This window comes from Nannobrachium achirus (assembly GCF_963921795.1).
Source record: "Nannobrachium achirus genome assembly, chromosome: 6".
In the NCBI taxonomy this organism is placed as follows: domain Eukaryota; kingdom Metazoa; phylum Chordata; class Actinopteri; order Myctophiformes; family Myctophidae; genus Nannobrachium; species Nannobrachium achirus.
In genome coordinates, this window is record NC_137815.1 from 13,770,294 (window position 1) to 13,794,751 (window position 24,458).

General features: G+C 43.0%; 1 protein-coding gene across 1 annotated transcript in view; it reads right to left on the bottom strand.

Annotated features, from left to right (window-relative positions):
- Window positions 1-6,522: 6,522 nt before the first annotated feature.
- The window catches only part of tafa4b (TAFA chemokine like family member 4b), a gene marked incomplete at both ends in the record, with an annotated part of 95,687 nt that continues 77,751 nt past the window's right edge, over window positions 6,523-24,458 (bottom strand). The window contains 3 exons of the mRNA XM_080727944.1: window positions 6,523-6,549; window positions 6,641-6,769; window positions 15,483-15,667. Of these exons, the coding sequence (XP_080584070.1) occupies window positions 6,523-6,549; window positions 6,641-6,769; window positions 15,483-15,667 (341 nt within the window). The remainder of the gene's footprint in view (window positions 6,550-6,640; window positions 6,770-15,482; window positions 15,668-24,458) is intronic.

The window sequence follows — 24,458 nt, forward strand, 5'->3', positions numbered from 1 at the left end:
CCCAACTATGGGCATTATTGGCTACTCGCCAGAGGGAGGCAACACAATGCGTTGTGAGCTTGTAGATCGGCTATAATTATGGCCATAATTGTACAATGAACTGAATAAAGGGTTTAATTGAACTGGGGCTTATAGTGCGAGGCAACTGAAATTGGTGCCTGCGTTGTTTGCTTTAGACGTGATTTTCCTAATTTCATGGGGGGGGGGGGACTGATTATGAATTGATCTGAGGGCCAATTAGGATGTGAATGATGTTTACTGAATGTTGAGTACAGCATGGCTAGTGCGTGTGGAAGACTGAGCCGTGTAATTTTCTTGTGAGATAATTTGAACGCTGATAATTTGAGTGGTAATTTGAGGATGAGATGTTGAGCGTGTGTACTAAAAGCATGCACTAAAGCTGGAGAAGGTACTGTGTAGAGGCTATGAGTACATAGCTCTCAACGCGAGGCGTTGAGAGCTTGTAGATCTGCTATTTTTGGCAAATACGTGTGGTGTAGAGGTTAAAAAAAGAGCAGACCAAGTACAGAGTGAAAGGTCAATTGAACTAAAAACACAAATCCAACACAGACTGATGACAGTGCTGTCAAACTAGTCTATGAGTCTATCTATGAAATCGATGAAAGTCTGCATCACACATTTATACAACATGTAGAGGGGGTCCCTGCTTCATCTCTCTCTCAGCTAAGTGGTCTTTGGCCTGACAAAGTTGAAGACCCCTGTGCTAGGTTGATATACTTCATGTGATCCTGTGTAACTATGTGGTACAGGGGATAGATTGTGTCTCATCTCATCTCACGTATGGTTGAAGACCACTTGGCCATTCATTGTTGGTCCAGTAAAGGCCCATTCCCACTGGGCCAGATAAAAGATAAAAAAAATCTCTTTCTCCAGATAAAAAAAATCTCTTTCTCCATTCAAGTGGATGGTAAGATACAGATAAAAATATCTGTAATATATATGTAATAATATACAGTAATATCTGTAATAATATATCTATCTGTCACAGATATATATATATATATTTTGTATCTGTGACAGATTTTTTTTTTTATCTGTATCTTACCATCCACTTGAAAGAGAAAGAGATTTTCTTATCTCCGGACAGTATTTCTACATTGCAGTATTGATACTTTTACTCAAGTAAAAACGACTACTTTTTCTACCCCTGGTGCAGACTAGGCAGTTTGAACATGTCTTGTTTGTTTCTCTCCTCCAGCAGTGTGCCTGAGCACTGCTTTGTGCTCGGTGGCTGCCATTAAGGTGAGAGGCTTTTACACTCCGCTTGGATTGCTCAGCGCTGTGTTAAACTAAAGGTGCATGGCTTGATTTTGCCCCGTAGTGCCCTTTTTACTTTGCTCTGTTGACTTTACATCGTTGGTGCCAAGAGTAGTGGGTTGAAGTGTGTGATTCAGGAACTGCCTTCTCTAAGCCTGCAGCAACAGGGATAGAAAATCTTCTAAATGTTGCCTGTTACTACAAAGCATATAATTTACATCCCTCGATTTTGTAACCTATTTTTCACCCCGTGCCGATAGCCTAAACTGTAATCCTGGGCTCTGCTCTCCCTCTGCCAACCTGGGGAGAGACCCGAACTGATGCTTCCTTCAGTGCATGAGGAGTGAGCAGGCCCCTTCTGTTCACCTGACCGGGGGGAGCTTCCCCGGTTGGAATGTAGCACGTGGAAGGAACACGTTATTCCAACCAGTTCCTTTCCCCTCCATCAGGCACCCCGACTGGCCAGGGAGAGGCAGTATACGTATAGAGACCAGGGTTACTGCATGTTTTTGTGAGGGTATCTACCCTAGGAAACACGGGGAAACATGCAAAGTCCACACAGAAAGGCCCTTTTGCCAACCCCACCTATAGGGTTCTGTTGTTCTTCCATTGCTTTATTTGAAATTGTATCAATAAAAAAGGCTTGTCTTTCTAATTATGTCACTCGACTATCTTCTAATTGTAGCCAGATAGGCTTGGCAAGACTATGACATCTTGGCACTGTAGCTCAAGAACTCAATATACATGTATTTGTCACATACTGTAGATGTACAAGTACTGTACATACACTGTAAAACATATTTGGAGGATGCTCCATAGCACACAAATAAAACATAGCATAAATAAACAATGAGAATAACCATGTACGCTACCTTTCTCATCACATTTGCGGTCATATCAATCATCATTTAGTGCTAGCCTGTTGGGCCATGAGTCGCCAGCTGTGAGCTCGACTGAACTCAAAGTACCTGTACATTTACCAGCATCACGGATAGCACGAACCATGCACCTCCTACACCCTCTCCCTGCCCACCTCAAATGTGTTTGCGTTCCCATAGAGGCTCCATCACATTGAAGACCAGCTGAAATGAAAGACATGTTTTTCACACAACCATGGTCATAATGGAGACATTGTTAACAGTAGATAACAATAGACAATAATAATAGAAATACATCTATTTGTGTGTATCAAAAGTCCCTAAAAGTCCAATCTTAATTACTCACAAAGACAAGAGGCACACTTTAAATAAAATACATTAGATTTAGAATGCACCTTTGAGTAGAATAGTTGTATCTTTAAGTAAGAGTATCTCTACGAGACCGAGCAGAGTGTCCTCTTTTTGGGGATTCAGAATGTTCCATGTTGTCATCCTAATGCTGACTCCCTGGCCATCATCAACTCGGTAGTGGTTTTTACAGACATGAACAACTTAAAGGTTGCATACCTGTGTGTGTGTGTGTGTGTGTGTGTGTGTGTGTGTGTGTGTGTGTGTGTGTGTGTGTGTGTGTGTGTGTGTGTGTGTGTGTGTGTGTGTGTGTGTGTGTGTGTGTGTGTGTGTGTGTGTGTTTCATATTCAGACATGTTCATTTGAATGAAAGTGTATTTTAGGACAATGCAATTACCGAGCAGCACATAAACAAGAAGAGGTTTACAAATAAGCCTAATGCGTCTGCCACCTCACTGCCCACACTGTTACTTATGTAGCCTATTAGTAGTAGGGCTGTGTATATGAGATGATGTTCCTCGGCCAAACATTTGCTTTCCTATCCTCTCTCTGACGTCTTGCTTAGCAGGTTCATTATCGAGGAATTGGACCTTGAGGCTGTTGTGTCGCCCAAACGAGCCCAACGGTAAACACATCTTTATTGTTTTCAGCAGGAAAACATCCATTAATGTTTGTACACAAATGTAATGACCGGAGATGCATTATATTAATGCACAACAGGCTTTCAGTGCTCTAGTTCTTGTCACCTTGAAAAAAAGAAAACACATTGCCATACATTGCCAACAGCAGCCCTACTATAGCATACAGCGAATATCATACAAATATTATTTTAATACTGCAAAGACCTTTGCTGTCCTATTTTGTGAAATGTAATACCTTTCATACCTGTTATATGATATATTAAGTTATAGGGGTGTAACGATATAGTAACTGTATCGAAATATCGTTTTTAACTTAAAAAATCGAAGTATATCGAAATGAAAACAGCTAAAATCGAATCGTATCGTTTTATTTTGTATCGTATCGAATCGGCAGTGCAAAGAATCGATTGTATCGATACTACCTACTTGTGCATTGTATTTAGCATTTTTAAGAAGAACAATTTAAAAGGAAGGGTTTAATTACTTTTCCTTTCCATATAGCTACACTGGTCTATCGATAAAGATGTGTAATCTCTGTGTTCATGTCAAGGTGCAGGTTTGTCAATATACAATGACCATGTATTTGGCAGAGAATCACTGTGTTTACTTATTTATATCCATAATAATAAATGTTTCCCTTAAAAACCTGCAACATCCACACCTTTCAAAAAGTTTTAATTTCTTTGCTAAATAGTTACTATATCGATTTTAAATCATTGAATCGAATCGTATCGTATCGCCATGAATGAACCAATATCGTCCATGTATCGTATCGTCAACCATGTATCGTGATATGTATCGAATCGCTTTTAAAATGTACCGTTACACCTCTACTAAGTTATGAATACCTTTGTACCTCAGATATAGTTTAGTATGAGAAACGCACATCACATCAGTGTCTCCAGCCGTCCGTCCGATGTCATAACAACGTTCTCAAAAGACAGCCCCATGTTGATTATAGTTTTTATTAGGAAATTAAATTAAAAGTCAAAATATCCCAGAGGATAGCACCAAGCATCAACACTGAAAACACTTATTTCCAAAGTGGTCCTCGGTGGAAACAAACAATACATGGAAATAAACACATTTTATGCAAAACAAACTAATTATAAGATCTAAACCCAATTCTTCAGATTTCATCACGCAGAAAGATAACCATCTCCCCATAACTTTTTGTTTAAAATATATTCTTTGGTTTGTATGGGCAGGTTGGATATGGAGCGAGAGAGAGCTCAATCTTGCTCTTACTGTACAGTAGGCCTACTGTACTTAAACAGAATGTTGCATGACATAATGCTTTCTTTTGTGTTGCAATTAGCCAGTAGCTATGCCCCTCCCCTAAAAGCTTTTGTCCAATGCTAGCTTAGCAACCGGCAGCTTGCCAAGGCTGTTGCCAAGGCAAACCTTGGCAAGCAGGAAGTTATTCTAAGCTAGCATTGGACAAAAGCTTTTTGGGAGGGGCATAGCTACTGGCTAATTAAGTCGGCTTCTTGGGCATCTTTGTGAATTACTGTATATCAAAATGAGGTTTCAGTTGTTTAACTCGATCTTCAGCCGGTAATAATCTAAATTGTGTCATTTCTACCGGGCTTGTTTTCTTTCTTGATCAAGCCCAGACAGCTTTGATGGGCACAAATTGGATTCATCTCCCATAAACTGTCTGAATACACAGGACTTGGAGATGCAGCTGATTGAGCTGACGTATTCAACACTGTGGGTGAGCTGCAGAAACAGCTGTAAACCAGAGTGGTGTGTGATCACAGAACCTGGATTTTCACCTGCGGGCCATCTTTGTCAGAGATATTCAGCAGCATCAAGAATGCTTCATTAATTGGCTCTGTTGACTATTACAGTGGTTCTTAACCTTTTCAGGCCGCGACCCCCCCAAAATTATCATAATATTTGAACTGGGGAACCCCCAAGATTGTCATATTTGAACTGGGGACGCCCCAAAGTAATCAGATTTGAAGTTCTGGGAACCAAACCTCCCTACCCTGACAAGTACTTGAAAGGAGTTAAGACATATTACATTTTTGACTCGGTTCCGCAGATAAATATTGTGAAAATAGCCAAGCTCACATAACGCCTCTCAACGCAATCACGTTGTGATCAGCTATTTTCACAATTTGTGCCTCTTTCTTATATTATTTGGCAATTTGGCCTATGTTTGACTAGTTTTCATAGTAGGCCTATAGTTTGTTGATTACTTTTGATGCAGTAATGGTCTTACTCTTTTTTCATTTTGTTGCTTTCTTCTTTTCTTTTTTTAGGTATTAAAAAGGACTTAATAAACTACTGTAACACTGGAAATGATATCCCAACTCTGTCAACAAGTTGATAGCAGTGGTTGTTTTTGTTGTAAAGTTTAAGTTGTTCTGGTGGCAGCAATATATGACATGACCTAATGTACTGTAGCCTGTATCCAATAAAATCCAATAAGTCCAATAAAAGGGTCTTCTTGGTTGTTTTGGGGGGGTTTCCTTCTGTGTTTCTGTAACTTTTTGGCTTTGTTTTGTTACTGCTCACAGTGCTCAGAGCCTTTATTCCAGGGGTTCCCAAACGTTTTGGTCTCAGGGCACCTCATAAATATATATATTTTTCATCCGAGGCACCCCTACATTATAATTTTTCACTCCCAGCACCTTATATTTATAGCATATCGTCGGGTGGAACCTTGTATGTCCAAAACCGTTCGTTTTGTATTTATCATCTATAAAATGTACTAAACTAGTGAAAACAGCCGATCTACCAAGCACACAACGCCTCGCGATGCTTGGCGCTGTGTGCTTGATCGGCTGTTTTCACTAGATTCGTGCGACAGTCTTGTATGATGAATCAGGGCTTTGCTTTACCAAAAGACATACACATTTGAAACTTGGAGATAATGAGGTTTCTGCCCGACAGTGACGATATTTTAGTGATTATGTTGCGAGGAAAACGTTGAGATAATCGCCATTTTGGTTAGAAGTGACTGAAAATAACTTTGTACTTCAAGTCTAAAATGATACTAAATATGTCCAAATAAATTCCAAATATTATCAAATTATCTCGCAGCACCCCTGCAGTCTGCCGTCACGGCACCCCAGGGTGCCCCGTCACCCACTTTGAAAACCCCTGCTTTATTATTCAATAGGTACAGTGGAAAGAGACAGGACATAGAGAGAGAGAGAGAGAGAGAGAGAGAGAGAGAGAGAGAGAGAGAGAGAGAGAAGCCGAGTGACATGTTGCAAAAATAATGGTCCGGCCAGCCAGAAATCAAAGCGGGGACTCACTACTGTCAGGCACTGAAGCCCATGTGGCGTGCACCTCTACCGACTGCCCCAGATGTTTCAGTAACTTCACCGATAAGGTGGACAGGCAGAGTCAGTAACATCGACCTATGAGCAGCGCACCGGGCCTGTTCCCTGCGGGGGAGAAGAAAAACCCCCACTAAGACAAGGTTCTGACCAGGAACCCACGGGAGAAAAGCAAAAAAAGAGGATTCCTGTGGAACACCTGGAGAAGAGAGATGGAGGCAGAGGCCAAGATGAAAAGCAGCATGATCAGGTGGAATAAGAGCTTGAGAGAGGACTTGCCCAGGATAGGGTGTGCGATGGGGCCTGCGTTCCCTCCGGAGCCACGAGCCTGTCACACGAGTTGAAGAAGAGGTTACACCGAGTACGCTGGCGAGCTTATGGGATTTCTGCAGACAAAGTAGTATTTCTCGAAGTCAGGAGCGATCGTAAAAATTCAAATTTTCGTAGTAGATGACTTTAATTTGCATGATAATGTTACCTATACTTTACCGTGTGCATGCGGGTGGGTGTGTGTGTGTGTGTGTGTGTGCGTGTGTGTGTGTGTGTGTGTGTGTGTGTGTGTGTGTGTGTGTGTGTGTGTGTGTGTGTGTGTGTGTGTGTGTGTGAGAGAGAGAGAAAGAGAGAGAGAGAGAGACATAGATAGAGAGAGGAGAGAGAGAGGGACGGATGGTTTTTGGCAGCCCTAACTTTATGACTTTGTACTAAAGAAAGCTGCTTTGTTTAGCACTGCACAATCCTGTAATGCACAGTATCTTAGCGACTTTAAAATCATGAGTGGAGTTGCTTGACACCAGAGGCGTCAATTGGGTATGGCAAGCCATGGCAGCTGCCATACCTTGGCTACAGGGGAAAATAATAAAATGTACTGTAATCGTGCCTGTTGCTAAGGTATGGCAACATGACTGGTGTCTTGCACGCGCGCGAGGGCGCGCGTGCAAGACACCAGTCATGTTGCCATACCTTAGATTCTTCTGAACTGACGCCGCTGCTTGACACGCTACACTTTCAAAGTAGCCTCTCCAACAGCGTGTTATATAAGGTTTTTCTACGTAGTGGGACTCATAGCATAGTCATAATTGAAGCTGCGGAATCTAAGGGAGGCGGCTGGTCCTTTCTTAGATCTCGGGAGCACATTCTGATCCTGAGCAAACCAGACACGGCAATCCCCCTCACAACAGCGGTGAGACTGCTTTTTGAAAATGAAGAGCTACAGTATGTGTATGTAATGTACTAGCATTACAGCCAGCACAGCTCAATGTGATGCTTGTCGCTTCCCGGTGACAGGGGGGCCGACTCTCATGACAGGGGACCAGGGGTGTCGCACCGAATCCTGGGCCCTGGGCACAAGGATTCACTGCGGGCCCCCCATGAGCTTATTTTGTGCTTTAACTATTGAAAGATAGCAGATATACAGGCTCACAGCGCGGCACTCGGTGCTGCGCTGTGAGCTTGTAGATCTGCTATTTTTGAAAAATCGTGAAAATGTGAATATTTCAAATCCTTCTAAGGTTTTTTTTTAATGTTTCTATGTCAGTGGTGCTCAAACCTTTTCATGTGAAGGACCCCCAAAATTATATATTTGGCCACGGACCCCCCATCTCAAAATATTTAGTTCCATGGACCCCCCAGAAGAAAAAATCGAGTTACAAATGTTCGCTTAAAAATACACATATTCAAAGATTTGCACACATTTTCACGACTTTTCAAAAATAGCAGATCTACAAGCTCGCAGCGCGGCACTCGGTGCCGCGCTGTGAGCTTGTATATCTGCTATTTTTCAATAGGTAAAGTATAAAATAATTCCAGGCCCCTCCACCTATGGGCCCTAGTAACTCAGTCCCACTTTTCCCCCCCTTGTGACGCCCCTGCGGGGGACTGTGATCTGCCGTCGGAGCAGACCTGATGCAGACAGAACCTGGCAGGAAGGTTTGACAGGACACTCGGGCATGACACGAGTCTTTATCGAATATGGAAGAACTGGACGATGATCTGATATGCTGTCACATACCGCCCGATGTGTCCTCCTGATCGGCAGTGACAGACTGACTGGCGAGCCTGAGAAATGCCATGTCGGCAAAAAAGCTTGTTTCAGAGAGTCTGTGGGAGAAATGGAGAGAAAGATATAGGGTGGGAGGAGAGACAGGACCAGGTATTAACAGGACTGATAGAATAGAAATGTATGATATGCTTTTGTTTTAAACATGTTTGTATTTTAGTTTTTTTTAATGTAGCCTACGATGCTGTATCAATGTTTGCTTGCATATTCAGCTGTGTAGTCAGGGAATTTTAATGAAACCCTGGGAATAAATTCCTTACCAAACAATTTCTTCACCAATGTGTTCGTAAAGGTGTCTAGTAACATATCTAACAAAGATTGAAATTCAACATCCCTAGGAAAATATTTGACAGCTAGGGTAATTCTGGGTCTCATTCACTTACTATACACTGTACTATAAGAGAAAAAATCACCCCCATATGCTTAGGGGTCTAACTAGGTGTTTTTAATTATTCTGAATCCATTGCAAGCATTTACGAAAAACATTCATTGGGCCAAAATCAGATGCAAAAAAAACTATGGTTTAGTGATGAGTCATCACTTTTCACAAGGTGTATGGGGTCCATTTTTGGCCCAATGAATGTTTTTCGTGCAAAAAAAAATGCTTGCAATGGATTCAGAATAATTAAAAACACCTAGTTAGACCCCTCACATCCCACTTAAAGCATATTTTTGGGAGTGATTTTTTCCCTTATAGTACAGAGTATAGTAAGTGAATGAGACCCAGAATTACCCTAGCTGTCAAACATTTTGCTAGGGATGTTGAATTTCAATCTTTGTTAGATATGTTACTAGACAACTTTACGAACACATTGGTGAAGAAATTGTTTGGTAAGGAATGTATTCCCAGATTTGACAGATATTCTGCTAATTTTCCCTGACTATGTGGGTCAGGCAGCCTAAAGGTGTCGTGAGGTCGCACCTACAGTGTATATGGGAAGAGCCTGGTCAATCAGGCTTCCTGATGTGTGTAGACTTCTTCCTGTGCTTTGAGAAGTGTGATTTCCTATTTCCTGTCATTGCTTGTCAGATGACAGCTGTCTGTCAGAGGTGTCATTTTTAGGACGGTCCACCTCTATGGACCTATATTCTATTTAAAGTCAATGTATTCATTATGTTAGACACAGTAACCTGGCTGTCGTGCGGCGAGGTGGGACGGGTCCCAGCTCTCTCGTACATGCTTTTGCTATGCTGTTTGCCATTCTTGGATTATGCTGTTATTGCCTTCTAAAATAAACGCTTGGACATCTACTGTACACATCATCGTTCAGGAATCATATTCTTATTAGATATAGTTAATGTTTTAGAGTGAAATTCTTATTTATCAAGGACCAGTAACCAAAACAAAGGCTTGGTGGCTCGGTGGTTAGCCCTCACAGCTAGAAGGTCCTGGGTTCGATTCCTGCCAGGGGACGCTGTGGGCGTGTTCCCTCCTCCGCGTCATCAGCGCCCACACCATAGGTGGGGTCGGCGATAGGGCATTTCTGTGTGGAGTTTGCATGTAGATACCCTCACAAAAACATCCTGGTCTGTATACTGCCTCCCCCTGGCCAGCCGGGGCGCCTGATGGAGGGGAAAGGAACTGGTTGGAATAACGTGTTCCTTCCACGTGCTACGTCCAAACCGGGGAAATCACCACTGTCAGGTGAAAAGAAGCAACTTGGACTCCTCATGCATAGAAGGAAGCATGAGGTCAGTAGGTTGTCTCCCCAGGCACGGCAGAGGGAGAGCAGAGCCCAGGATTCCAATTGGCACTGGGTGAAAATGGGTTACAAAAAAAAACAAAAAAACAAAGGCTGACACATAAATGTTTTAATCAATGTGTGGAAGTGAGAGAAACAGTGATCAGGACAGGCATTTATGTAGTAAATACAAATGTCCATTTCAGTGGAAAACACAATCAATAAATGCCCTTTTAAAACGGACACACGTTCCATGGGAACTTGTTAATGCATCTGAAATTACTTTCCCTCTTTGCCTACCCCCCTCCCCCCACCCTCCCGTCCTCCCTCTCAACCGTCCTCGACGCGACAATATGTCACGCAGGCGGATATAATTGCAATAATGCAATTTGGTTCGGAGGTGGATTGAGAGAATAATTGGACTCAACCCCAAAGAAGCAGCGGGCTAATGATTCAGCATGGCCACTGGCTATTGTGCGAAGCGAGGGACGCTTTCAAACGCCGCTGCAGCTAATTTCCTCTGATGAGGGTCTTAGCGCGGTGTCTTTGTGTCAGCACAGAGGACCGGCGTACTAGCGACCATGAAGAGGCCAGGCTTCATGATGGAAACCCACCCACCCACCCACCCAGTGCCAAAACAAACACACATCTCCGGTCTGAGAGAAGCCGCCCACTGTTGTTCTGATGCCACTCCGCATTACAAAAACAAGCCACGTTTTGAACTGCAGGATGAGACAGGGTCACTCACATCCCAGGGGAAACGACGTGAAGGAACGTTGCAAGAAGATGCATCTCTATTCCACTTGAGCTTTCTTCAGACACATAAGATCTACACCAGGGGTCTTCAACGTTTTCAGGCCAAGGACCCCTTAGTTGAGAGATAGACGAAGCAGGGACCCCCGCAACATTTTCAGAGATTCCGTATAGTTTCATCCTTTGACAGCACAATGATCAGGGTATTCTGGATTCATGTCAATTTGTGTTTTCAGATATTTAACCACTTGAACCGTCAATACAAGTAATAAACTTGACCTTTCACTCTGTACTTAGTCTGCTCTTTTTCCCCTCAACACCAAAGCTCTTGGCCAAAAATAGCCGATCTACAAGCTCACAACGCCTCGCGCTGAGCTCGTAGATCTGCTATTTTTGGCTAAAGTTCTCAGAATATGGACATATAGGGTTCAAGTGGTTAATATAAAAAAGGAGAAAAAAAAGTTTCTATCACACAAAGATTTGGAGGACCCCCTGTACTAACTCTGAGGGTCCCGGACCCCCTGTTGAAGACCCCTGATCTACACTACAGGGAACCAAAGAGAACACTTTCCAAGATAAGGAAACCATTTACATCAGGATTAGCAAATAGCAATTTATTATCTGTGGCAAGTGCATGACTGCTGCAAAATTGCGAGGAATTTTGTGTGCAATTTACAAATGGTCAGTGTAAGAAAAACTGTCAGACCATCGCACCTGTACTTTCTCTGCCGGAAAAAAAACAAAATAAGACTTCAAGCCGTTTTCTGCTGTGAAACAACCCCAGATAAGCGTGAGTCTCTGCAGACATGGTCAGTATGAAAGTAGAGAGTTACTGGCTTTCAACAGAGGCTCTGTGTGCACATGTGTGTGTGTGTGCGTGCGTGCGTGCGTGCGTGCGTGCGTGCATGCGTGCGTGGGTGCGTGCGTGCGTATGTGCGTGCGTGCGTGCGTGCGTGCGTGCATGCCCATATATAGGCCTACAGTACTGTTATATTTTTCACAAGCACAGAGCAGGGCTTCGAGAACTGACGAACTACGCTATCAGCTCATTTTGTCAGCCCTGCAGCAAGGAGAAGAAAGGGAAGAATTCCTCAACGTGTACCATAGTATACTGTATATATATATTTAATGTATAGGCCTACATGAAGCTACTGTGTGTGTGTGTGTGTGTGTGTGTGTGTGTGTGTGTGTGTGTGTGTGTGTGTGTGTGTGTGTGTGTGTGTGTGTGTGTGTGTGTGTGTGTGCGTGCGTGCGTCATTAATGAATTATATCCAGGTAAAATGCTAGAAACTCAGCAGCTTACAGTGCATCAGTTGTTGTCTGATGATGTTTGGAGCTTGGGGGGCACGGGATGGAATGCTCTAAAAACAGGGGTCTTCAACAGGGGGTCCGGGACCCCTAGGGGTACTACAGGGGGTCCTCCAAATCGTTTTTCTCATTTTTTATATTAACCACTTGAACCCTAGTGTCCATATTCTGAGAACTTTAGCCAAAAATAGCAGATCTACAATATTCCATATTCTGAGAACTTTAGCCAAAAATAGCAGGCGTTGTGAGCTTGTAGATCGTCTATTTTCGGCAAAGAGCTTTGGGTGTAGAGGGGAAAAAGAGCAGACTAAGTACAGTGTGAAAGGTCAAGTTTATTAAGTATTGACGGTTCAAGTGGTTAAATATCTGAAAACATGAATTGACATGAACCCAAAATACACTGATGATTGTGCTGTCAAACGATGAAACTATTATATATGGAATCTATGAACAGGTTGTGGGGGTCCCTGCTTCATCTCTCTCTCAACTAAGGGGTCCTTGACCTGAAAACGTTGAAGACCCCTGTTCTAAAATGCCCTTCTTACTGAGGGCTTCTCTCTCTCTCTCTCTCTCTCTCTCTCTCTCTCTCTCTCTCTCTCTCTCTCTCTCTCTCTCTCTCTCTCTCTCTTCTCAACTGCCTCTCTTTCTCCGTTGCTCATTTGTCTTTTGTGTTCTTTCTGTCCCTATGTTTGCATGTCTTTTTTTTATCCCCTTCTGTGCCGTTTCCTGACTCTCATCTCTATTACCCCCTCCCTCCCTCCCTCTCTATCTCTTTCTCTCCCTCTCTCTCTCTCTCTCTCTCTCTCTCTCTCTCTCTCTCTCTCTCTCTCTCTCTGGCCATCTGTTCCTTTGTTTCCCTCTCTGGTGTTGTGCCCGCTATGTTGGCATGGGTGGCAAGGAGGCATCCGTGCCATTTCAATAGAAAGGGAGGATGAAAGGAGAGAGCGCTGCTAACGGACGAGAAGAAAGAAAGGCAGCAGAGGAAAAGGAGGGACAGACAGTAGAAAGGTGTGCAGACACCAGCGTGTGTGTGTGTGTGTGTGTGTGTGTGTGTGTGTGTGTGTGTGTGTGTGTGTGTGTGTGTGTGTGTGTGTGTGTGTGTGTGTGTGTGTGTGTGTGTGTGTGTGTGCGCGCGCGCAGGGGTGTCGCACCAAATTCTGGGCCCCGGGTACAAGGATTCACTCACATTTTGTGCTTTTACTATTGAAAAATAGCAGATATACAAGCTCGCAGCGCGGCACCGAGTGCCGCGCTGTGAGCTTGTAGATCTGCTATTTTTTTTTTTAAATCGTGAACATTTTCATTGTTCTTTGAAAAACCTATATTTATATGTCAGTAGTGGTGCTCAAACTTTTTCATGTGAAGGACCCCCATAATGATATGTATTTGGCCACGGACCCCCATCTCAAACTATTTAGTTCCAGGGACCCCCCCCCCCCCCCCATGAGCAAAATCTGAGTTACAAATGTTCGCTTAAAAAAATACATACATTCAAATATTTGCACACATTTTAAAAATAGCAGATCTACAATCTCGCGGCGCGGGCACTCGGTGCCACGCTGTGAGCTTGTATATCTGCTATTTTTCAATATAATTAAGGCCCCTCCACCTTGGGCCCTAGTAACTCAGTCCCACTCCCTCCCCCCCCCCTTGTGACACCCCTGTGTGTGTGTGTGTGTGTGTGTGTGTGTGTGTGTGTGTGTGTGTGTGTGAGAGAGAGAGAGAGAGACAGAGGGGGTGGGGGGGCTGCTAAATGAAAGAGACAAGCTCTTATAAAAGGTTATCACCAGAAAAGCGTTGCTCTCTCAGTCTCTCCCTCCGCTCTCACTCTCTCTCTCTAACACTCTCTCTCTCTCTCTCTCTCTCTGTCTCTCTCTCTCTCTCTCTCCCTCTCTCTCTCCTGGCCAGAATCAATGCTTCAAAATCCCCCAAAGCCAGATCGTCTTTACCTCCCATCAATTATTCAACACGCCTCTTTTGTACAACCGTTCCTGTTTACAAGGCCTGCAGTGCCTGACCTGGCCGATGGTAAATGTTTGCGTGGCTGCTGAACCAAGCCCCCCCCCCCTCCTCCAATCCCCCTACCCACCGGGAGAGTGTTTTTTGCAGGTCTTTCAGTCCCAGTGTATCAAAAAGGCAACTGGGTTATAAGGCAGCGGAAGCTTGTGATTGGCTGCACGGAGGTGATGAAAGTCAGGGGGACGGAGATACACGTAAATCTAACCTTAACCCTAACCTCAGTAAAACTAATGCTGGTGAATGCTAACCTGGTGAAATGCTAACCTGCCGACACTGGTGAATGCTAACCTGGTGAATGTCAAAACTGGTCGGACCAACGGTGCTTAACCCAGTTACACTCGGACTGAAAGACCTTTCAAAAAACACTCTCCCGAAAGTAAATAGGCCTAGGTACATTTACTCAAGTACTGTTAAGTACAACGTTGAGGTACTTTTACTTTACTTTACAATTTTCACTTCTCCATTAGACCTACATCTAGAGGCCATATTGTGCTTTTACTCCACTACAATAATTAGTTACTTTGTAGATTGTGATTATAATTACGAAACATACATTAACCACTTCAGCCGAAAATTTCGAATTTTGGGCTTTCACTTCTAACAGAGTATTTCTACATTGCAGTATTGATACTTTTACTTAAAGCTATACTGTGTAAGATGCTCAACTAGTGGTCACTAGCCCTATAGCAAACCGCGGTCGAAACCGCGTCTTTCGGCCGTTTTTCGTACCTTCACACCCCCGCGTCTGCCTCCACGTCGCCGAGAGCTATCTTTAGAGGGGTCCCTGGTTCCTGTGCGTTCAGGCATTCCGGAGAAACGGACTACTTCACCCTGCCTGGTAGGCGAGATTACCTTTTGAGTATAGAGACACACGGGCGACTACAAATATGGCGACCCCACTTCAAGATGCGCTGTGATTGGCCGGCAGTGTATAACCCTCGCTGTGATTGGCCGGTAGTAATTTTTCCGCGAAAACCGGTCCCCGGTAGGGATCATAGAAAACATATAAAGAGAAGGCTTTAGAAGCTGAAAATAACGGAGTGGGGGGTTCTAAAACTTTAGCGATTTAACAGTTAGGACAATTTTAAGATTTGTTTTATAAAAAAAGTTACATGGTACAACTTTAAGTAAATCATGCGAGTGCTTTTTCCACCACTGTGTGCATGTGCATGTGCATGTGCATGTGCATGTGCATGTGCATGTGCATGTGCCCAGCTGCCCACCCATGCATCTGTCAGTGCTGGCACAGAGACGGGCGTAGGGTAGGGGCGGCCTGCCCTGAGGTTGAACAGGATGAAGCTGGTTGGGACAACATGCCGTTGACAGGCCGTCTGTGTGGAGGTCTCGGACTCTCTGTGAGGGGGTGGCTGGATCCCGCCGTTCCGTGGCCAGCACAGCAAGAGCCGCTCTGACACGCAGTGAGAACGGAGGAGGCTCTGAGATTGTAGCCCACTCTTGATCAGCATCATCCACACCTACCGTAGTATAGTTATAGACTGGGTAAATGAATGCAGAGTAGGGCATTCACAAATAGTGATTTTTAGTATTCGAATTATTCGACCTCAAAGTTTTCGAATAGTCGAATATTTGACAGAACTGGTCAAACTGTCAATATTAAAGGAGCTATAGTCAACTTTTTCATTGTAGGGCCGACAATTTGTTTACATCCTAGTCTGTAGACTAGAATGTAAACAAAGTGTCGGTCTGACAATGGCCAAAATGTTTATTTTATCATTATTTTACGCTTTTTGTGGTCATTTTTTGAATAGAAACACATATATGAAGCTTATTTTTTTATAAAATATTTTCGAAACATTTTTATTTTAGAATCCGTTTTTCAAGAAAAAAGTTGACTATTATAGCTCCTTTAAGTAAGCAAGAGGCCAACATTGTGAAAATAGCCGATCTACATGCTCACAACACCTCGCAACGCTGCTATTTTCACGATATTTATCTGCGGAACCGAGTCACATTAAAGGACAACTTTAGTTTTTTACAACAAGGGTTCATATTTTAGATTGTGATTAAATAATATAAAAGATGAGTGTTAAATTGATTTCATTTACTTCTTTCTATTGTTTTAGAGGTTCTTATTTCAGTGGTTGGGGGCATGCGTATAAGTGGCTAAATATGTAATTTTACACAGAATAAGCCCATTCCCAAGATACAACGCAACCTTTCATGGTTGGATGTGATTTATGGGGGCTAGAAGTGTTACTGTAAATAGCAATAAAGAAACTGCTGTCTAAAAAACATGTTTAGCCACTTGTACGCATGCCCCCATGCGTACGCATGCCCGACATTTTAGCACGGTAAACACGATAAAACAATAGAACGAAGCAAATGAAAACATTTTAACACTCACTTTTTCTTGTCCCTAATCTAAAATATGAACCCTTGTTGTAAAAAAACAAAGTTGTCCTTTAAATGCAATACCTACAATTCCAAGTGCTTGTCAGGGTGGGGTCCCCAGTTCAAATATGTTTATTTTGGGGTCACAGCCTAAAAAGGTTTGAGAACCCCTGGTATAGAGCATTAACAAATTCATCCACCTGGGGCATTGACAACTCATTCTTATGACTTCCTATCAAGCCAAGCTTTATAAACTATATATTTTTAAAAAAGAAAACAATAAAATAAGCAATTATTCGACTTCGGTGAACAACGTCGAATAGTGACTAATATTTGGTGAATGCCCTAATACAGAGGACACATTTCACCTAAAATGGAATGTTTTTGTGATCCAGAACTTTTCTGGAAACACAGTACAGTGACAATGTTTCCTCAGGCTCTGGTGATTGGGTTGCGAATATATGAAAAACACACACCCCAAGGAGTGGGGGACCTATTTTATTATTGCGACCGTAGGTCATCACATTCCGTCCTTGTCCCTTGTATGCCCATTGTATGCCCATATATGGAGATCCCTGATCTACATACGGTATATGTCTATACTGTAGCTGACCTATGACATCACATTGTTGTGAAACACATTCCGACCTTGTCTCTTGTATGCCCATATATGGAGATCCCTGATGTCGTCAATATTAAGCCCATAGCTTGGAATGCCCATATATGGACATTTTGTGTGAGTCTCATGTGGTCTATAACATAAGACATCTATGATGTCAGACGTCATTCATATCCATATTTGGGAAAATATTTTGTCCACATTTTGCGTGGTGACCACCAGACACTGCCCAAATTTGGAGATGACTGACATCACTGATACGTCTGGGTTCTTCACCATTACTTGAGATTCACTCTCATAAGTTCACTCTCGTCGTTGTCGGGTGAAAACCCTGTATATCCAAAAAACGTTCGTTTTGCATTTATCATCAGATTCACTACACCTTCGTTCTGTTCGGGTCATTTTGACCCGGTGGATATTTGGTTTAAAAAAAACAACACTAATATAAATTTTAACTTAACAAATCATCATGATACATTGACTTTGACTCAATACCAAACAATTCATATGATATATTTGGTAAATGTTTGCATTTCTGCTTTGCTATATCACATTAAACACTGAAAGAGCTAGGCGTTTTTACTGATTTAGCTGAAATCCATGTAAAAAAAACTACTTCATTTAATACTGGGCAATATTGCTCATGCTTATAGGAAGGGGGGGAGGGTTCGGAATGGGGCTTCGGAAGGGGGTTGTTAGAAGTGGGGGTGACTGTGTTTCTGTATTTTGGCATAATACTGTGTATTTCTGTGCTTCCGGGTCAAAATGACCCGAACAGCACTTAAGGTTCAAAAAATATGAGGGGGGTGTAGCATGGGTGTAGTGCAAAAATATTTTTTTTACATGTTCATCTCAGAAGAATCTTTAAGGCCAGTGAGTTTCAGGTGGAAACATTTTTAACTTCTACCTTTTTTTTCCAAATGAAAATGTAAAACGGGTCAAAATGACCCGAACAGCACTTAAGGGTTAAAAAAAATATTTATAGTAGTGAAAACAGCCTAACTGCAAGCACACAACGCCTCGCAGTGCGAGGCGTTGTATGCTTGTAGATCTGCTGTTTTCACTATTGTGCGACCGCCTTGTATGATGAAGCAGGGATTTACGAAAGAACGTACAAATTTGAAACTTGGAGATACAAGGTCTCTGCTCGACAACGACAATATACATTGCACACCCCCCCGGGCAAGGACTAGTTATTATTAATTAACCTTTTATAATTTTGTATGTATTTTTTATTGTTTTATTTCTTTTACAAATAAAGTTGCTTCTTTCCTTTTCTTTTTGTAAAGGGACTTCGGGCACTCAGAAAAGCACTATATAAATCTGAGCTGTTATTATTATCATCATCATCAAGTATCAACACCCCCTATTACCAATCGCTGTCCGTTTCTCGACGGAGGCCATTAAATCATCGCTACAACAAACTTCTGCAACTTGAACAAAGCCAGCCTGTTTGTGTGCGTATAGTGATTGTAGAAAGTGGTAAATATCAGCGGCGGTGGAACTAATGGTTTTTCTCTTCCTTTGATCCTGGGCTGTTTCTGTCTCATCGCTCCGCTCCGTGCCTCAACCTGCCAGGGAAATTTATGAGGACAGCGCTCCTCCACCCCTTCTACCAGACAGGAGACATTTCTCAAGAAAACAAACCATTAAGCTCGTTAGACCGGGCACGCATTATTGCGTGTTGTTATTTTGTGCTTTAACTATTGAAAAATGGCAGATTCAAGCTCACAGCGCGGCACTCGGTGCCGCGCTGCGAGAGTGCCGCGCTGCGAGCTTGTAGATCTGCTATTTTTGAAAAATCGTGAAATTTTAATTTTGACCCGATTCTATAAGTGTCTTTTGAATTCCTTCTAAGGTTTTTTTTGAAAAACCTATGTTTCTATGTCAGTGGTTCTCAAACTTTTTCATGTCAAGGACCCCAAAATGATATGTATTTGGCCACGGACCCTCATCTCAAAATATTTAGTCCAGGGACCACCCAGAAGCAAATTTTGAGTCACAAACGTTCGCTTTTAAAATACATATAGTCAAAGATTTGCACACATTTTCACGACTTTTTCAAAAATAGCAGATCTACAAGCTCGCAGCGCGGCACTCGGTGCCGCGCTGTGAGCTCGTATATCTGCTATTTTTCAATAGCTAAAGCATTCAATAATTCTAGGCCTAAATGGGTTAATTTGGCAAATAAGGGAAGAAAAGCACATTAATTATGAATAATGCATGTGCACTTTAGTTCGCCCGGGTGTCGTCGGCGCCGGCGTAAACACCGAAATGCTTGCAAACGCGGTTTTCTGTATTTAGTAAACGTCGGTAGGCAGCGTGCCTGCCTGCCAGTCAGTCAGATGTATCTGTCGCATGTTGTTCTGCCCTGGTTCCTCTCTACTTTCTCTAGTTTTCCCCCGTGTTTTTCCTCATTTCTGCTGTTACTGTATATGTTTGACTGTGATAGAGTGTGACAGTAAAGTAAATCCCATTCCCCGCTAAATCAGAAACGGGCTTTAAATAGCACTCTTTAGTGCATTGTAGTGTATGAGTGTGTGCTGTGGTGCCACAGGCCACGCTGCCGCGTGCTCTAGCTTCAATAGCGAAACTGCGGCAGACAATGTGCGAGTCACTCATTATCCCGCTGTGATGTGCTTTTGTAATCCCACAGCTCAGCTAAATTAAAACGGGGGAAACTGTCTTGTATTTGTACACTATACATTATGTATCGTGTGATAGGCTATACATGCGCGCATGTTCGTTGCCAATGTGTTTGGAGTGAAGGACTGCTGCTAGCTAGGTTTCATGCTGCCTTGCGCAGTGTTATGCATTAATTTGTGCATGTTTGCGTGTCGTAACACGAATAGACCAACAAAACATAACTTATAGGCAAAACATAGTTACAAATTATTACATCGCCTGCTTGGTTAGTTATTAACCCACCCCCTCTCCCCCCCAAAAAAACACACACATGCACGCACGCACACACACACACACACACACACACACACACACACACACACACACACACACACACACACACACACACACACACACACACACACACACACACACACACAAACACACACACACAGTATTCATAAAGTAAAGCCTTCATGCTGTTGCTGCATCAATCCCATTGGCCACACTGCCAGTAGCCAGTTGATTTTTGTTTTCTTTTTAGTTATTCTGCTCCTTGTTTTCATTATTCACACCACTACCCTGCCAAACACACACACACACACACACACACACACACACACACACACACACACACACACACACACACACACACACACACACACACACACACAGGGGCGTCACAAGGGGGGGGGGGGGGGACGTTACTAGGGCCCAAGGTGGAGGGGCCTTAATTATTTTACAATTTAGCTATTGAAAAATAGCAGATATACAAGCTTGTAGATCTACTATTTTTGAAAAGTCGTGAAAATGTGTGCAAATCTTTGAATATATGTACTTTTTAAGTGAACATTTGTAACGTGCTACACGCTCGCAGTGTGAGCTTGTATATCTGCTATTTGTCAATAGTTAAAGCATAAAATGTGAGTTCAATCCTTGTACCCAGGGCCCAGAATTTGGTGCGACACCCCTGCAAACACACACCCACACCCTAACCCCACAAGCACTGTTTTCTTTTTTTTTTCTTTTTTTTTATCAGTAGCGTTCACATTGGCGTCGACTCTGGCGCTGCCAAGACTGCCAGGCTGAAGGCGCGGGCTACGGACATGCTAATGTAGCCTGTTAGTCTAACAAAGGCTCAGGTCACTGGAGCCTCCAGCGGCTAATTGCTTCCAGGAGATAAGTGGGTTTGACGACGCAGCAAAGAGCGGCTCGGCGAGAGGAGGCGGCCAGGGAGAAGACATTAACCCATTTAGGGCCTAGAATTATTGAACGCTTTGACCATTGAAAAACAGCAGATATACAAGATCTTGTAGATCTGCTTTTGTAACTCAAATTTCTGCTTCTGGAAGAGTCCCTGGAACAACATAGATGGGGGTCTGCGGGCCAAATACCGTAAATATAATTTTGGGGGTCCTTGACATGAAAAAAGTTTGAGAACCACTGATTTAGAGATAGGATTTAGAAGTCGGGTCAAAGATCGGGTCAAAGATATTCAAAGGCTTGCACACATTTTCACGATTTTTCAAAAATAGCAGATCTACAAGCTCGCAGCGCGGCACTCGGTGCCGCGCTGTGAGCTTGTATATCGGCTATTTTTCAATAGTTAAAGCATAAAATAATGGTTAAAGCGGTTCAAATCTATAGCGCGACTCGGGCGCGTTCCGGGCCTTTGAGAGTTAATGAATCCCCAGTCACTCCACCGTCAATATCGGCCTGACGCAGGCATGCCGCAAAATGAATATTAAAGACATTTTTGATTGTTTGCTGCTTTTTCCCTCGCTATGGGTTTCATTGAATTCTAATGGCCCGTGCTGTGGTGTTTCTGTCACATATATTCTATGGGGGGTAAGGGAGCGCGGCTAATGTAATTAATCCACACCATCACCTGAAGGCTATAACCAGCTGTGGTGGTAGCCAATAAAAATCACGTGGGCCGCGTGTTTGAGCAATTCTAATAGGCCCCTGCAGAGTACACAATGAAGAGGCCTGAATACGGTATATTATATTATGTGTCTGGAAAGAGGATTAATGGTGAGAAATGCGGAGGTGAAAAGTAGGCTTATAAGCAGTATAAGTGGACGGTCCCTAGCTCTGCATACTGATGGAGAGAACCCAAACAGGATTAGAGGGTATTTTGAGGGTGTTTATATGCACAATGTAAAATGATGACTGTTTACTTCTAGCCTGGAACCAGACCAATCCGGTTGGGCAAAAAAACTTGCCCTTGCATGGCGAATATGGGTCTGGCCCTGCTCAATTGTGAATCCATTTCCTCTCCCCCAAAACATGGGGGACCAATCAGGGCCCAGCATTGGTCTGCTCTAACCAATCGTGTCCAGATTGGTTAGAGCAACTCACCCTTCAGAAATGAAAACTCTGCTCGCAAGTCCAGACTAATAAGCAACGCCAGGCTAGTTAACTTCATTCTGAGTGTGTAATTTTTTTTTTTAAATAAACCATCATGGGGTCAATGTTTACACGGTTAAATAACACTTTTTTTGCTGAGACAATATTGTGACAATAGAGTCAAATATATATTGTGTATCAAGGTTTTAAAGGGGTTTAAGCACTTAAAGATGGGGGCCATGACGCACAATAGTAATGATACTCTGTTGCGCATTGTTGGTCTTGAGCATATTAAACCGCTAACCAGAGGCGGAGATCGGCTCAAAAAATTAAACAAGAGAGAAACATTTTGGATCCACTCCCTGCACTGTGTCCTCCAGGTCTGAATGAGGATATAGACTTTATGTGTTTTCTTTAGTACATTCTTTTGCAGTGATACATTTCATGGTGTTGTCACTATATTACTGCTTTAAGTGTATATATTTTGTTTTGTTATATATTTTTTCTTTCTCTTTATTTAGCCTCATTGCTTAATTGATTCATTCCAGTTTCTGTTGTTCCTATGTAATTACCTTTTGTGCTGCTCACACACACACACACGTGTGCAATTTTGGGTGTCTGTCCTTGAGTGCTGATTGACTAGGTGTCTGCAACTCTGCTAGTCTCTGTATATAAGGACTTCTGTTTGTCTGTTTGCCTCATATATGCCCTGATGAAGACCCAGAGAGGTCGAAACATGTTGGCTTTTATTATTATGAAATAAAGTACCCAGTTTTTACGCCCGCTCTCCTCCTTTTTTAAACTTTTTTGAGTGCTCGGATCTGTCCTTTTTTGTTCAATGCTGATGATGTATCAGACTTTTCGCCAATGGCTATAATCACCCACTGACAGGCATTAGATCATCGCCAGTGTCAGGCAGCGGAGCCCTCCTCCTCCCCCGCCATGGCGAGGCCATCGTCATCATCATCACCATCGCACTTGGGTACAAGGATTCACTGCGGGCCCCCCATGAATGTTCTTCATAAGGGGACCAGGGAACGCATGATTACGCATTATTGTGTGCTTTATATTGAAAAAATGTGTGGAGGACCCCCAAAATGATATGTATTTGGCCACGGACCCACATCTCAAAATATCTAGTTCCAGGGACCCCCCAGAAGCAAAGTTTGAGTTAAAAACGTTCGCTTAGAAAAATATTCAAAGATTTGCGCACATTTTCACGACTTTTCAAAAATAGCAGATCTACGAGCTCGCAGCGCGGCACTCGGTGCCGCGCTGTGAGCTTGTAGATCTGCTATTTTTCAATAGCTAAAGTATAAAATAATTAAGGCCCCCTCCACCTTGGGCCCTAGTAACTCAGTCCCACTTTCCCCCCCCCGCGCTTCGTCGCTCCACCTCCCACTTGTTCCTCTGAAGGTTATATTGTTCACATCGAACTTGATCACATCGCGCCCACGGTTTCTGGGCTGGGCCGCAGGCTAACGCAGATTGGGCTTGACAAAAGATGACAGTGCATGCCAAAGTTGCCGTCTTTCATTCCCTTTTATTTCACCCCGCCCCCGCCCCCACCCCTCCAGGAAGTGATCGTGCATGTGCTGCTGAGGATGGTGATGGACTATTTGAGGCGCTTGGTTTTGACGATGCAAGTGGCCTCTTGGGAGCCACCCAGGCTCCGCACATAAACAATGGGATGCTTAAAATACTCTTCACACACTCCCACTCTCTCTCTCTCTCTCTCGCACACTATATCTTTACCTCTTTATCTCTCTCTCTCTCTCCCTCGCCTGTTTGTTCTTCTGTTTAGCTCATCAGTCTTGTGCTTTCTCTCTCTCTCTTTCTCGATGTCATTAGCATATCATTTCTACCATGCTGTTGTTTGTTGCTCTTGTTGAGTCTTGCTCCCTGCTACTGCTCCGTGCTGATAGAAGTCAACCTATCACAAACACGGGTCTGACATTTCGTGATCGAAATGAAAGTCCTAAAATGTAAAACAAAAGTTGTGTCTGCATTTTTGTTGGCTCCTTATCTTCTTGTCCCAGGTTATTTCAAGGTTGCTTGATCAGCCTCTTCTAAGGAAAAAATGTAAACATAAACAAAACAATTACAGGTCAATTTCTACATGACCCATTCATTTAAAAATGTCATATTTTAGTTTGCTTTCGACTGCACCACGGTACTTTAAATTAATACATACAGTCATGATGGTTCCATACTTGTTTTGGTAGATATCAAATACTGGATTTCAAATGATTTG